General features: G+C 39.9%; 1 protein-coding gene across 1 annotated transcript in view; it reads right to left on the reverse strand.

Moving 5' to 3' along the window:
• LOC139718381 (protein FAM135A-like) overlaps window positions 1–15,036 on the reverse strand; it is a 59,271-nt gene that overhangs the window by 17,541 nt on the left and 26,694 nt on the right. Inside the window, exons 3-5 of the mRNA XM_071629851.1 lie at window positions 4,982–5,124; window positions 1,177–1,247; window positions 524–697 (exon numbers count right to left, since the gene is read on the reverse strand). Of these exons, the coding sequence (XP_071485952.1) occupies window positions 524–697; window positions 1,177–1,247; window positions 4,982–5,124 (388 nt within the window). The remainder of the gene's footprint in view (window positions 1–523; window positions 698–1,176; window positions 1,248–4,981; window positions 5,125–15,036) is intronic.

Consider the following 15,036-nt stretch of genomic DNA (forward strand, 5'->3'; position numbering starts at 1 on the left):
ACTCTTTTCACACTGAATGTAATAGACAGAAAGATAGATGGCTAGATAGATAAATAGGGAAACAGATTCTGAAAGGAAGAAGAAAGAGAGCTCCGCTCAATCAGAATGTCTTCAGTTTGACAGATAGATGGACAAGTACATGTAAGTTAATAGACGGATGAAATAAGAGACAAATATAAAGTAAATTGGCACACAAGAGAAGATAGATAGATGTACACAGATAGATAGATAGATAGATAGATAGATAGATAGATAGATAGATAGATACGACAGATAGATGAAAGATACATAGATGCTGAACTCTACAATGATAATTACATGTAAGTTGTTTTTAAAATAGTCAACATCACAATGTCACTGAATATGGCTACATAAGATTATAGTATTCTGTAATTACATGTAGAGCAGTACTAATTAGCAAAGTGTCGCATATTACTTCTACTATGTAATGAGTTACAGGCATTACTAGACAAACAAAGACAAGCAAAAAAAAAAATACATAAAGACTGGCTTTGAGCATCACCTAAATGTGGCTTGATGTAGACTCGTGATGGTGCCATGTATCGTCATGGAAACAGCGGACAGGTGGAAGTAGTCGAAGAGGACCGGGATGTGGCTGTGGAGACCGGTGGGCAGGCCTAGATGCAGCTGCAGCGTCCGGCTACTGACAAGTTCCAAGGCTGCAGGAACCACGGGCCTAGGCAATGAAGAAATGAGTATCAACACTATTTGTACTGCACATCCACAGTGACTGAAGTACCTTGCTTTAATGGGAAATTGGGCACTTGGTTTGGTACAACTGTAGATTTCTTGCATTTTGGTTGCACAGTCTGGAGTGAAAAATGTGAACTATATCTTGTGTGTTTCAAAGCCATGTTAAATTGTGCTTTTAAATGTGAGTGTGCAAGTGTTTCTAACATATAGGGAGTTCGCAAGTTTGCATGTGATTGTACAGTGAATACACTTGGCATACAGTTGTATGTGTGTGTTTGTATTTCAAAGTGTGTGTGTGTGTGGGGGGGGGGGGGATAGTGTACATACTCTCATTGGAAAGAGATTTCTTGAAGACCCATTCTCTGGGAAATCAAGTCAGTTTCTTGCACAAACTGATTCCCTTTTCGGCTCCAATCCACAACACACATCCACACAAACACTTTGTTCAGTGACTCTACTCACGGCTGTTCGCTGGTCCCATAGTGGAGTTCTATGCCCAGCTGTATGTTGGCATTTCTTATGCAGTCCTCGATCTGAAACAGCCAAAAGATGGCCAAAGGTAAAGAGAATACAAATCGATCGTGTCTTCTACAACTGTATTTAAACCAGCACTATATATCATAGAGCATCTTCTAAGACACTATTAATAAACACTTCTGCTTTATCACACTTCATTTCCAGTCTTATTCCATCACTCTTTATGAACAAACCAATCTGGTTTATACATTCTCTTTCAATAATTTCAACAATCAGTATAATTGCATTACAGGTGCAGATATTCTAGCGGACACAATTATCTATTATACAATATTATTTGGTTTTGGATTTATATGTCATTGGATACATATGATTTTATGGGAGGAGCTTATAAGACCCTTGGTAGCATATCATATCATTTGGACTGATTAGTATTACTATATGTTCCCTGCCATGCCTAAAATCCTAATAATGTAATTCGTAACCAAAAATATTCTCAGTGCGAAATTTGTGAGAACTTGACCCAATGGCTTTGTTTTTGTTTGTTTTTGTTTTTGTTTTTTGCGGCATGAAATTTTAGCGAGTTGACACTACAATTCAATACATAAATGTACAGATAAGAACTTTTGTGTGCAATTTTAATTTCGTGAATCTTGGCTCCTTGCCTGAATTCATGTAACTTCCATGTTCTATGCTCGGCCGTCGACCACGTGATCGCGATGAAAATTGGTACACACATTGCCAATGACGTAACCAAAAGTACAATTGTACCATGAGGTTAAATTTTTCAAAAAAGTATCATTTATGCTATTAGAAACTTAAAGGGATAGTACAGTATTGGTGGAGATGAGAATTGGGCTTTTAACTTTTTGCGAGATACCAAGAAAACACTTATGATATAGTACAGAGCATACCATTTTAAGAGGAATTCAAAGTTTATTTGATGAAAATCGGGTTTGGAGTGAATGGAACATCCAAAAACAAAGTAAAACAAAGCGATCATAATAAAGTGTGGGTCCCACACTTTATAGAATCGATCTTTTTTGGATATCTCAGCCATTTCAAAACCAATTTTCATCAAATAAACGTTGAATTTCTCATAGAATTACATGCTCTTTCATATTTCATAAGAGGTTTCTCATTATCTCACCCAAAAATGTTAGAAACCTGAAATTATGTCTCAACCAAAACTGTATGATCCCTTTAAGCTAATTCATGCATAATGATGCAAGAAATCAGACAATTTGGTATAAATCACTAGATAAAGCTCAAAACAAGCACATTTTTTGTGTAAATATTCTCTTTAGTGTTCTTAGAAAATGTAAGAAAAAAAATTGTGGCATCAGAGAGTTATTTCCCTACTTAGTCTTAACCAAAACCCATTCAAGTGGGAGATATTGTGGCCGAAACACTTCTAATTTAATGTCCCTCAGTAATGTCTGCAAGTATGCTGACTGAAAATCCAGAGGAACAATTACAGGGATTTCCTTTCCTTGCAATAAATGTTCTTTTCTAACCAATCCCTGATAGACTCTGCCGATTACCAGTAATTTGTGGGACTACACAACAGACAGGGTGACGTTGTGCTGGCGGTCACACATTCCCAACATCTGATCATTTGCACCATTCCAGCAGGAGCCTTGCTTAAATGGGAGGAAAAAAAAGTTTGCTTCCCAACCCCTCCAAATCAAGCTGGGGGCCACCGTACCCCAATACCAGAAATAGAGAAAATGAGCAATGGTGAAGATCGAATAAATTGGGGGTGGGGCCACAGATGGGACTTTGAGGACCACAGCCAATCAAGATCAAGGCAATGAGCTTTGGATGATGAGCATGTACTAGTCTGTGAATACAGACCCCCAATCTCATACTCTATACCAAATCACTGCATAGAAAATATTGACTGATGGATGAAAGTACCCACAACATCAACTGCCCCATCAGAAGAGATCCCCAACGAGGTCAAGTCACAAACGGGGACAACCAAGTATCGTTCACAGCCGGTGGAAATGATCACTCTGCTCACATCATACAGGGAAAGCCTGAATAAAGACTAAACCTTTGAGTTACACAACTTTCCCTACGGGAGCAAAGACTGCTATGGCTTTAGGCATATAATAAAGAAAACATGAGTCATATCCTCACACACACACCCATCACCCAGGAGTACACATGGCCTCCAGTCGTTGATGGTAATTACTCTCTTGTTGTTGTTGTTGTTTTCCTTTCTTCTCTATCTTCAACACTGGCTTCATCTCTCATCAATACGAGAAGAGGCCAAGAACGATGTGTTCTCATCACAAATTGCACCTCCGACCAAAAAGCATTTAATGGTAATTAAACTTGCCCGTACACAGGCCATGTCAAGCCAAGCTTTACTATCGGACGTTGCATGATGCCAGTGCTGTGTAAAAGTGGATGCTGAAGGAGACCCTGGCATAAATTATAATTTGACTGATTTACCTGTGGAAATGACTGGATTAAAGATTGATCATGCAGAATAAATCTATGTCCTTGTTTAAGAACATGGGCACCTGGACATAATATCCAAAACAACTATTTTTTTTATTTCAATTTGTAGCACAAATTACCATGAAACCTCTCCCTCCCTGAAAACAAACGGAATGGAGAATGACTAAAGAAACTAACCCTCAAGAGGGACACAACTACAGAGATTTTCTTTAATAGAAATACTGATCTTTACAAAAAAAAAAGTGAGCGAATTTTCATGTGGGACTCGAGTTGCTCAAGATTGGGACACACTGCTGAGCTTGGTCTAGTAATCCATCTGAAAAATTATGCAAAACACATCATTCTTTCACAACCTCCAGAGGTTGTGCTGTGTTTATCACAGACACCTGGGACTCCAAACAGACATGGCACAAAAGGAAAAGCACGAGTCTGAGGTAAATGTCATGCTAGACAACCTCTGGAGGCTACCTCAGACAAGGGAACTCATGGGCCCGAATTCACGCAGGTGGTACACAAATGAAACCATGGTTTTAACCATGGACAAAAACCATGGAGTGCCAAGTGTCACATGGAATATTTCGTTACGAAATCAGTCATTTCGTCGATGAAATGTTTATTTTGTAACAAAATGACAACATTTTGTAACTAAATGAACATTTCGTCCACGAAATGATAATTTCATTAACGAAACGGTCATTTTGTTGACGAAGTGACCAATTTCGTAACGAAATATTCCGTGCGACACTTGGCGCTCCATTGTTTTTGTCCATAGTTTAAACCATGGTTTCATTTGTACCACCTTTGTGAATTTGGGCCATACAGTCATGGGGTAGACACGATACACACTTACAGTGACCTGCATTGTCCACTGCACTAGTACGCATTGTACATGTGTGCACTAAACCTGCCCACCTCTCTCAAGGAGACATGCATGGCCACTGATTTCCATAGAAAAGCATTGCCATACTCTGACTTCATGCTAGATGACCACGAACTATAGAAGGGGGTCGCTCTTAACCCCCGCTGGGTTACCCCAGTTCTACTGCCCGTTTACATCTGGCATGCCCTCGGATCTTGAGGTTCTCTGGGTAAAGGGGATTCAAAACAGGGTACACGAGACCTACTTGATTCTTTCCGAGGGAGACAGTATTTTTTACCTTTTGGGACAGGGGACAGCATGATGAGAGACACAACGCCTCCCCTCCCCCCCCCCCCAAAAAAAAAAAAAAAAATTCAAGTCCCTACTGACCCCTAAAATTCACCCACTACCACCCCATACAATTCACCCACCAAGACCCCTAAAAATTCACCCACGTACCTTGGTGCTGTCGACCAGGAGGGACACCTTGAAGAGAATGAGGTCGTCAAGCTGAACCTCTTCCTTCTTGTACAGGATCTGGAAGGTGGTGGAGACAGCCGTGTTGTCCTGGGCGATGCAGGGTGGGGCCACCAGCTCCACGGCTAAAGAAGGGAGGAGGAGGAGAAAGAAGAGGATGGGGAGAGAAGGTAATGAACAAACTTTTTGGTGGATATTGTCACATAATTATGATGTAGAAAAATTTCGCACAGCCTCTACATGTGCTGTGTGCACGTATCACGATTATTGTGCAGTTATAGCAAAATTATTGTTTAAATATTCAGATTACCCTGTCTAAGTTAATCTCACACATGTCATAACTGTGGCTATGATGATGCTGTTAAAAAGAAAATGTTAATTCCTCAATGAATGATTATCATTAATTGAAAAAAAGTCATATGAATATACTGTATTGAGATACAGTCTCCAGTACAACATATCATATAGTCTAATGCCCTACTTTTCAACCAGTGGGCTGCAAAGCTCTTGAAGGTGCCCACACTGTCAATTAAAAAAAAATGAACTACAAAAAATTCACATTTGATAGATCTACAATAAACTGTGGGCCTCCAAATAATTTGTAGAAGCCAATGTGGGCCTTGGGCTGAAAAAAAAAAGGTTGAGAAACATGGGTTTAATCCATGAAATAGACCGGCTTTACTAGTGGTTGAAAACACACACTATACAAACAAACAAACACATTATACACAGATTAAAAAGTGAAGAAGGGAAGGATGAACACATCAGTGAAACCCATTACATAGATTATTAATCCATTGATTCTTCCTGACTCAGACACTATGCAGTGCATTGGTGGCAATTCTATACTACAATCGGCATTCACTGCTGCATGAGTATAGCATGAATGCTTGATGGGTTATCATGATACTTGTGCCATTCAACCTGAATTTTTTATGAACTTATTAGAGCTAACTGCAAAGAAGCTTTTATACTCTGATTGTTTTTGTCAGTAGAAGACCCAAACATAAACACAATTTAAACACCAATGAAAAAACACACAAACCACATTTCCCTTCCCACATGCCGTCAATCCCTCGTTTGAGGCGAGTCCCCAACTGGGGCATACCCAAAGTGGGGTGCGTATATTTGTCGTTTGGGAGTTGGGAGTCGAAGGACTTGTCCATTGCAAATAAACTTTCTGCTCAGGCGTGACAAACCTGGAGGCCAAGCCAGGGTTTGATGACTCCAGCAGCTGTCGTATTACGTAAGAGCATGATAAGGATATCTGCCTGTGGCAGACCATTCAAAGTGAACTCAATTTTCTCTATCCTTTCTAAAGTTTTCAATTTTATATTCTATTGAGAAATTCTATGGTCATCCATTTTACATTTCGAACGAAAAAAATTGACCCGTAAATAACGAAAATACAGGAATAAGAAGGAGAGCATTGCTAGTTTGCCGGTGCTGACAATGTGCTATTTGGCAGTGAGTTACAACGGGGAGGTGAGACTACCTCCCTGGTTACGGAATCAGCCTGCTGACTGGATCTTGAGAAAGCAGCTGTCGTATTACGGAAGAGCATGATAAGGATATCTGCCTGTGGCAGACCATTCAAAGTGTACTCAATTTTCTCTATCCTTTCTAAAGTTTTCAATTTTATATTCTATTGAGAAATTCTATGGTCATCCATTTTACATTTCGAACGAAAAAAATCGACCCGTAAATAACGAAAATACAGGAATAAGAAGGAGAGCATTGCCAGTTTGCCGGTGCTGACAATGTGCTATTTGGCAGTGAGTTACAACGGGGAGGTGAGACTACCTCCCTGGTTACAATCAGCCTGCTGACTGGATCATGAGGCGTGTCTTCATCAGCCCGAAGTTCAAACTAGCGGGACATTTTGCGGTCTTAGAAAATAGCCCGATACAGCGAATGTGCGTCTTCATCAGCTCGAACAGCCTGCTTCGGGAAATTAGTCCGAAAATTGACGCATGCGCACTTTGCAATATTACTCTGCCTGGCTCGCGGTTCGAAAGTGGATTTCCCCGCTCAAAATCTCCCATATCACCGTATGTACGATTCTACAACCAGGGAGGTGAGCAGTACAGCAAATTCTCTCCAAAGGGATATTAATAACGCTGCTCTTTCTTCTGTCCAGTGAGGTATCTTATACACGTGTATGAAATTAACGAATTGAAATGTTTAAACAAATCCAAAATGCACACAATCTGCAAGAATCTTCAGCTAAGGTAGAGTGGACCAGAAGAAGAAGTTTACAAAAGAACAGCCAGCATGCACGGCTCTGTTTTAATAGGGAGGTGAGAGAAATCACCTCCCTGGTTCAGATGACAACAACAGTAGGCCTATAGTACACACATGTGATCCTTGAATACACCGTGCATGTAATGTACTACACACAATCACTAGCTGCTTGTACATGCGCTTTCCATTGCCAGCTGGCTAACCAGAAGCGTGGAGAGATCGAGAAAATTTCGGGCTGATGGAGACGCACCCAAGATAGCGCGCTATTTCACGAATTAGCGCTCTAGTTGACGAACTAGACCAAGATTTTGGGGGAATTTTTCCCGATCAAATAGCGCGCTATCTGCGTCTTCACTACACAGATAGCGCGCTATTTTGACATCGGACTAGTTTGGTAACCGCAAGATAGCGCGCTATTTTGAAACTTCGGGCTGATGAAGACATAAAGAGAGAGAGAGGGAGAGAGAGAGAGAGGGGGGGGGGGGGAGCGAGGGGAAGAGAGGGAGGGAGAGGGGGGAGAGATGCGGAAGGGAGAAGGGGAGAGCAAAATGGAATGACAATAGTTCCGGTCACTACAGTACAGGCATGGAGCTACTAACACTAACTGATCTCTGTTAGTAGCTCCATGGTACAGGCATGCTCTGTCTGCATACGCTGAATGTCTACACTCACACACACACACACGTACACACACACACGCACCATGGAGCTACATGGCCCATGCCAAAACCAAAACAATCTCCTCCTCTCGCGGTGCCCCCCCCCCCCCCCCCCCCCCTCCTGTGGCGCTGTGGCGATGACTGATGCTTAGATTAGGCCAGGGTCAAGAAACAGGTGTTTTATATCTTTGACTTTAAGTCATTGATTGCCAAGATATGCACTGGCATTATTTACTGGGGTGTAGCCTCTTCAAACGAGAGATTTGCGTCATGCAGAAGGAAAAAAATATTAAACAGACTTGCAAAATCCTGGCCCGGGGCAGTTTCAAAAACATCTTGTCAACATACAAAAGTTTGTAATCAAAGTCACAGTGAAAAAAATCCCCCATGAATTCACAGTATTGAATTTCCCACGAGAGATGGAGCAGAAAAAGAAAGAGAGACCGGAAAGGAATGAGACACAAACAGATCATAAGCCACTGAAAACTAGTCTTGTGTATAATCGGTAGATATGTCTATGGGAAATGTGTGTTATAGCAAAATCAGCTTGTCCTCATACTGGCATGGGGAACAGAACAGATGTGAAGGAGGTATGAGAACATAATATGTGACAGTGCACCTCAAAACGAACATAAAGTCGCACACACTGATTTTGCGTGAGGACTGAAAATAAGTGAAATGGGTCAACCTAGCCGAACTTGACTTTTTCATATTTTCTGAAAGAGCAAGTCTTCTTTTACATAATGCTAAAATTTGGGGTCATAAAAAGAGCGGGAAAGTGTTTTTTTTTAGCAGTTTATCTCGAACATTTTTGGGAGAATAGTGTGATTAGGTGTGTCTTTTAGAGTCCTTATTTCATTTTTGAAAAACCTTGTCCATACTCTTCACTCTCAACTCTAATAACTTTTGAAAGGATAGCGCTACTGCTTTGAAATTTGGCATTAATTATGGACAGAATTTGTTAATAAGGCATGCTTAATTTCAGTTTAATCTGATAATCCCTTCATTGTTGTTACTCTGGTGGTTTACTTCCTGTTTTTGTCCCATTCATCGCACAGCCAGCGCGGTTTGGTAAAGATTAAGCGCTTGAATAGACACTGTACTTTAGAGCCTCTTTTCTCAGTTCACACTTTTCCTGAGTTTGTGCTTTCTTTCCAATATTTAGATAGGTTAGGAGAGTCCATTTGATTTGAGTTATACATCATTTTAAAGCTTAAAGTCTGCTCTTTCAGAATATGGTCTTAACTAAAAATTCATGTCTGGCGACTTTTTGTTTGTTTTGAGGTGCACTGTCACATATGTTCTCTATGGCTAGATATCTAAAGTAGCGAGTCTTATTTTTCACGAATCGGGAATTCGCAAAAATTTTGCAAGTGGTTAAATTTGCAATTGTGGGGCACAGTACTGAATGTAGAAAAGTATGCAGGCATGTCATACACTACATGTATGTTGGGAGGAGAGGTTAATATTTTTGCGTTCGTAAATTTGCGAATATAATCTGACTTGCAAAAGTCGCGAAAATAAAAACCTTGTGAAATATTCGGTCTATACAGTACTCAGTAAAGGCGATAGATAATCTGCTGTATACGCCATATATTTTGTGAGTCTAAATTTTCGCAAATTGGGACTTCCCGAGTTCCGACAATTTCGTGAGTGGTTAAATTCGCGATCATGGAGTCCTGTACTGAACGGAGAAATGTACAGCGTATGTCACACCCATATCGGCATTAGAGTCATTATTATTTTTGTGTGTTTTTAATTTTGCGAATAGCAGCTCACTCGCGAAATTCGCTAAAATAAAAATTTCGCGAAATATAAGGCATATACAGTAGATGCGGTGGGGGGGGGGGGGGGGTGGGGGGGGGGTGGGGTGGGTCCCACAGGGAAAGAGAACAATTTCTTACCAGAGGTGGATGAAAACAGAATAGAAATTTTAAGCATAAACTGCCCATGAGCAGAGATGAAAACGGAAGGACTTGGAATATATGAAAGGGAAAGAGAGAAAGAAAGAAAGAAAGAAAGTGAGACAGAGGAGAGAGAGAGAGAGAGAGAGAGACGAGAGAAAGACAGAGAATGCATAGAAAGAGCATGCAACATACATATAAATTTAATATACATCATGTATTTTATATATTATATAAAATCAGCGCCATTTTATTTCAGTTGAAATTTGCAGCGTAATGTGCAAGAGAAGGATTACAATAGGAGGTGGACCAAAAGGGAGAGGGAGAGAGAGAAGATAGAAAGGTCTATTTTATCTGTGAGTGAGCCAAATATAGTCCATCTGGGAGAGAAGAGCTTGTCGAAGCGGTAGCACAAATTCTCTGAGAGCTCTCTCCCAGAATCCTTGATGCATTCACACTTTTTTTTTCTCTCTTTTTTTTTTTTGAATACAGAGTATATTACATCAAGAGTAAATGAGATTCACTGCGCTGGGTCAGGAAAAAGAGATCAGTGCGTACTTGACAGAGACACAATGCAACCCATAACAGCCAGAGTGATAGTGCAATTTGCAAAGAATGGCATCCTTTATCCATATAAATGAAAATTCACTCCAACAGAGGGTGGGAAGATATCCCTTTGGACATTTTATAATTTCCATAGCATATCACTTCTGTATACATATATACAGCGTATGCTGGCGATATTACCCTCAGTCTGGTGAAATAACCTGACGAAATGAAATGCTTTGACATGAGTACCACTTTTATGAGGGACAACCGGCTCTAGAGTTATTGTTATTTGACACTTTTTCTTACCGCACATAAATTTAAAACATATATATGCCCTGTTAAGGAAATCATTAGTTAATCCTTTTTATTTCTTGTACATGTCCTACAACAGAGTAATATCTTCTTTCATTTACTTGTGAAAATATGTGTAAGATTTCTGTTGATCACATCCTAAGACTTACTGTAAAATGAGGAATGTTCGCGTGCATTTTATTTTCACGAATTTCGTGAGAGCCAAGATTAATAAAATTAAAATGCAATGTGAAAGTTCTTGTCTACACTATACGCATTGAATGTTAGTGGCAACTCACGAAAATTTCATGCCGCGAAAAAGGCAGTTGGCTCCAATTCGCGAAAATATCGTATTTAACAATAGATTTGGTAATTACACTTTCAAGGACAATACACATGTTGTGTATTGTTCACATTTCTAAAATTGAAAAAGCTAGCAGTTGATATTATGACCAAACACTAGACTATACGAGCATTTGCTAAAGAATTTAAATAAACTAAATCAATATTAAAACAAATGCAATGAAGGAAATGCTTCTTTGTATGTGGAGTGGAGGAAAGATACAGCTGTACATCTGGAGTAAATAGACTAAAATAAAGAGATGCATAGTAGATAGAGAGAAAGAAACTTACGTGGACCAATGCAGACCTCCCAAACTTAACGAATGAAAAAACAGGGATGATTTGGTTCAAAAAATAGGAAAGAAAGGGCAGTCCCCATTCATAGAGTGTGTTAGTAAATTTAACAAGAAAACTCGGGAAGTCCTATCAAAACAAGAAGTGGGAACCATGAAAATTAAAATTCTTTCCTCCAGTTTCAGAATGGTTGAGAGGTCTGTCAATGGAAAGATACAGTTAGATGGAGTGACAGAAATCAATAAATACAGAAGACTGACAGAAGGGAAGTTCTAATGGATGGACAGATGGAAAGATACATTTTACAAAGCAGATTGATTAAAGGAAAGATCCATACAAAGTCAATGGACTGGTATTAAAGAAGATATAAAGTAGATGGATTAAACGATAAAGTAGATGGACGGACGGAGAGCTACAAAGTAACATGGAACAAAGGAAGATACCATAGTAGATGGACTGAAAGAAAGTAAGACACAAAGGCTACATTCCAACCAGGGAGGTGAGAAGGAAAGTTTTCTTCTCATCTCCCTTTTCCAACTTTCAGTTTATATCATAGACTATACTGATTATGCTTCAATAGAGAGATATCTAGGTGTTGGAAATACAATTTAATATGAATATCTTTATAGCCAACTTCGGGCATTGGCACATTTGAAAATTATATCAAATTACTTTCATCTGTACTGCCCCAGTAAAAGCTGATTGGTTTGACCTATTTATTGAGATGAATGAAATACTGATTTCTTGGTAGTCATGAATAGATATTGGCAGCAGGGTGGTACTGTGTACCACACAATACCAACTGGGAAAATAGAATATCAATGATTCTGATGTATTTGGGTCATCAAATTTTCTGTGACAGAAAGACAGAAATTATATGACAATCAACTCTGGCAATTTCAGAAATTGCTCAATCAACTGACCTGTGACTGTGTTTAATACAATATGCAATTTAAGAGGATTTTCTGATTAATCTTGTTACACTACATTGTAGTCTGATCTAGAAAGGAACAGTTTTTTTAAGAAAATGTACCTTGATATGTAATACATTGTATACAAAGTGCATGTAGCAGTATCTCAATATTACTTTGCATGGGGATATATGTACACATGTACACAATGAAAGGGTTGATGAAAACTTTAATAGTTGCATGGACTTTAGCTTTTATATTGCTGTATGTTCATCAGGTTGGGTGAGGCTTTTGTGTTGCTTCAGGCCCCTTGGGCAACTCCCTCCTACACTAGAGTGGAGTACAGTTCGACCTCGATTATCCGGCCTCCTTTTATCCGGAAATCTCTATTATCCGGACGCGTTCACGCAGAGAAGGACTTTTTTTTTTCATCCAAAAATTGAGAAAAAACAGTGACTTTAAACTCAATTGAAATTTCTACAAAACTCACACGATTTACCAACAAGATATACTTTATTTTTGTGAAGAAGGGACTACAATTTTGCGCAGGCTAGCATAGATTACACCACCGTTGCGGGGTACGATACCTGCCCAGCTGCCAGCTTGGACGGCAGCTTTTGTATATACATTAACATTGTGTCTCCCATATCCGGCCAATTCGCTTTATCCGGATGAGCGCCGGTCCCGACATGGCCGGATAATCGAGGTCGAACTGTACTGTAAAACATGATATATTCACGGCATGAAATTTTTGCGAATTGGAGCCGACGGCCTTTTTAGCGGCATGAAATTTTCACGAATTGCCACTGGCATTCAATGCATGTTATAGTGTAGACACGAACTTTCGCGTGCATTTTAATTTCGCGAATTTTGGCGCTCACGAAATTCGCGAAATTAAAATGCACGCGAACATTCCTCATTTTACAGTATGTGGGCCTAGCCCTCAAGGTTCGGTGTAAAAATGGCAGAGGTAAAAATGGCAGAGGTAAAAATGGCAGAGGTAAAAATGGCAAGGGTAAATATGGCAGAGGTAAAAACGGCAGAGGTAAAAATGGCAGGGGTAAAAATGGCAGAGGTAAAAATGGCAGAGGTAAAAATGGCAGAGGTAAAAATGGCAGAGGTAAGAATGGCAGAGGTAAAAACGGCAAGGGTAAAAATGGCAGAGGTAAAAATGGCAGAGGTAAAAATGGCAGAGGTAAAAATGGCAGAGGTAAAAATGGCAGGGGTAAAAATGGCAGAGGTAAAAATGGCAGGGGTAAAAATGGCGGAGGTAAAAATGGCAGAGGTAAAAATGGCAGAGGTAAAAATGACAAAGGTAAAAATGTCAGAGGTAAATATGGCAGGGGTATAATGTCAGAGGTAAATGATTATGTCAGTGGTAAAAATGTCAGAGGTAATATTGTCAGTGGTCGAAATGTCAGTGGTCAAAATGCTAGAGATAAAAATGCCATTGATAAAGAGGACGAGGTAAAAGTGACAGATTTTTTTTTTCTTCATGTTTCTGACACCTTTCTCGCAATACGCGCTTTTCGTGCCTTCTGAAATAAAGCACGGGGGAGACCGGGGAGAAATGGGACACAGGGAGAAATATGGGAGACTCATGTAACTTGAAATATGCTTGGCCAGTCAACAATCCAATTATATCAGTAAAAAGATGAGCCTCGGTACACCTGAAAATGGACATATTACCACTAACAGTGAAATATCAAACTTACTATAGGTCTGGTAGGTCCTATACTATTATTACAGTATTCATCGCATAATCGGGCATCTGATAATCGGGATCCTCGCTTAAATGATATACGCTTCCCAGAAACATTTCCAACGCACGTTATTTTCACTGGATAATCGGGCGGGGACCTCTGATAAACGGGACAATTTTTCTTCAAGCGATCTTTGATTTTCTTAATATTTTACACAAAAAATCTACCAAAATACCACAACAATATTTCAAAGATTCCGTATCAGTTGTCGTTTACGACAAACTTACAAAGCAAGCTTCGGATTGGTGTGTTTTGACCTCCGTCCATCCAGTACATGTACATGCATAGCCACGAAAGCACCGTGTATAAGTATCCATGCCATTGCAAAGCACATGCCTTCGCGAACATTCTTCTCCCCTACATAAGCAAAGCCATGTGCTCGCTTGCAATTCCTACTCGACTCACATCCAATAAAAAACATGCCTCGCTCATACAGCCCAGGCTGTGTGCGTTGTTTAATCTCAGTCATAAGCCGCATTTACACTTACTAACATCGCGATTTTTAAAATCGCGATATTTTGGTCCACCGTTTACACTTGCGCAAAAGCACGCGAAGTTTTAGCTTCACGAAACATCGCAATTTTTTGGTCGGTAGTGCGCATGCGTAATTTACCTGTTTTCAACACGGTAGCTGAGTGGAAGCGCGCGCTATTCTTTCTGTTCGTTTTCACTGCAGTGCAGTATATTTTGATCACAGCTGGCTGGTTGGAACGTTGAGCCAGGGCTTTTTATCACATCAGTACAATGCACACATAAATTTGTGCTTCTCGAGACTGTTTACTTACGGTAAAACTATGTAGCTTGCTATATTAGATCACGTACGTAGTAGGTGTGTAAAACTTCTTCTACAGCAGCATTCAGGAGGATCATGAAATTTCGCCGATATGACGAAAGTGGGAAGTAAGACTTGGAAGTTAGGACTGGTATTTTATCAGGCGACAGCAAGAACTTACACTTGTTACGTACTCCTGAGTCCTGTATTCCACAAACAACGTATATATATCGAGAGCAGTACGGGCACTCCCACAATCTGAATCAACGCATTTCTGGGAGAACATTATTTTGTTTAGTTGTCATGGG

This window comes from Diadema antillarum, unplaced genomic scaffold (genome assembly GCF_040938485.1).
Source record: "Diadema antillarum isolate AM-2024a unplaced genomic scaffold, OU_Dant_1.0 scf00000093, whole genome shotgun sequence".
Taxonomy (NCBI): domain Eukaryota; kingdom Metazoa; phylum Echinodermata; class Echinoidea; order Diadematoida; family Diadematidae; genus Diadema; species Diadema antillarum.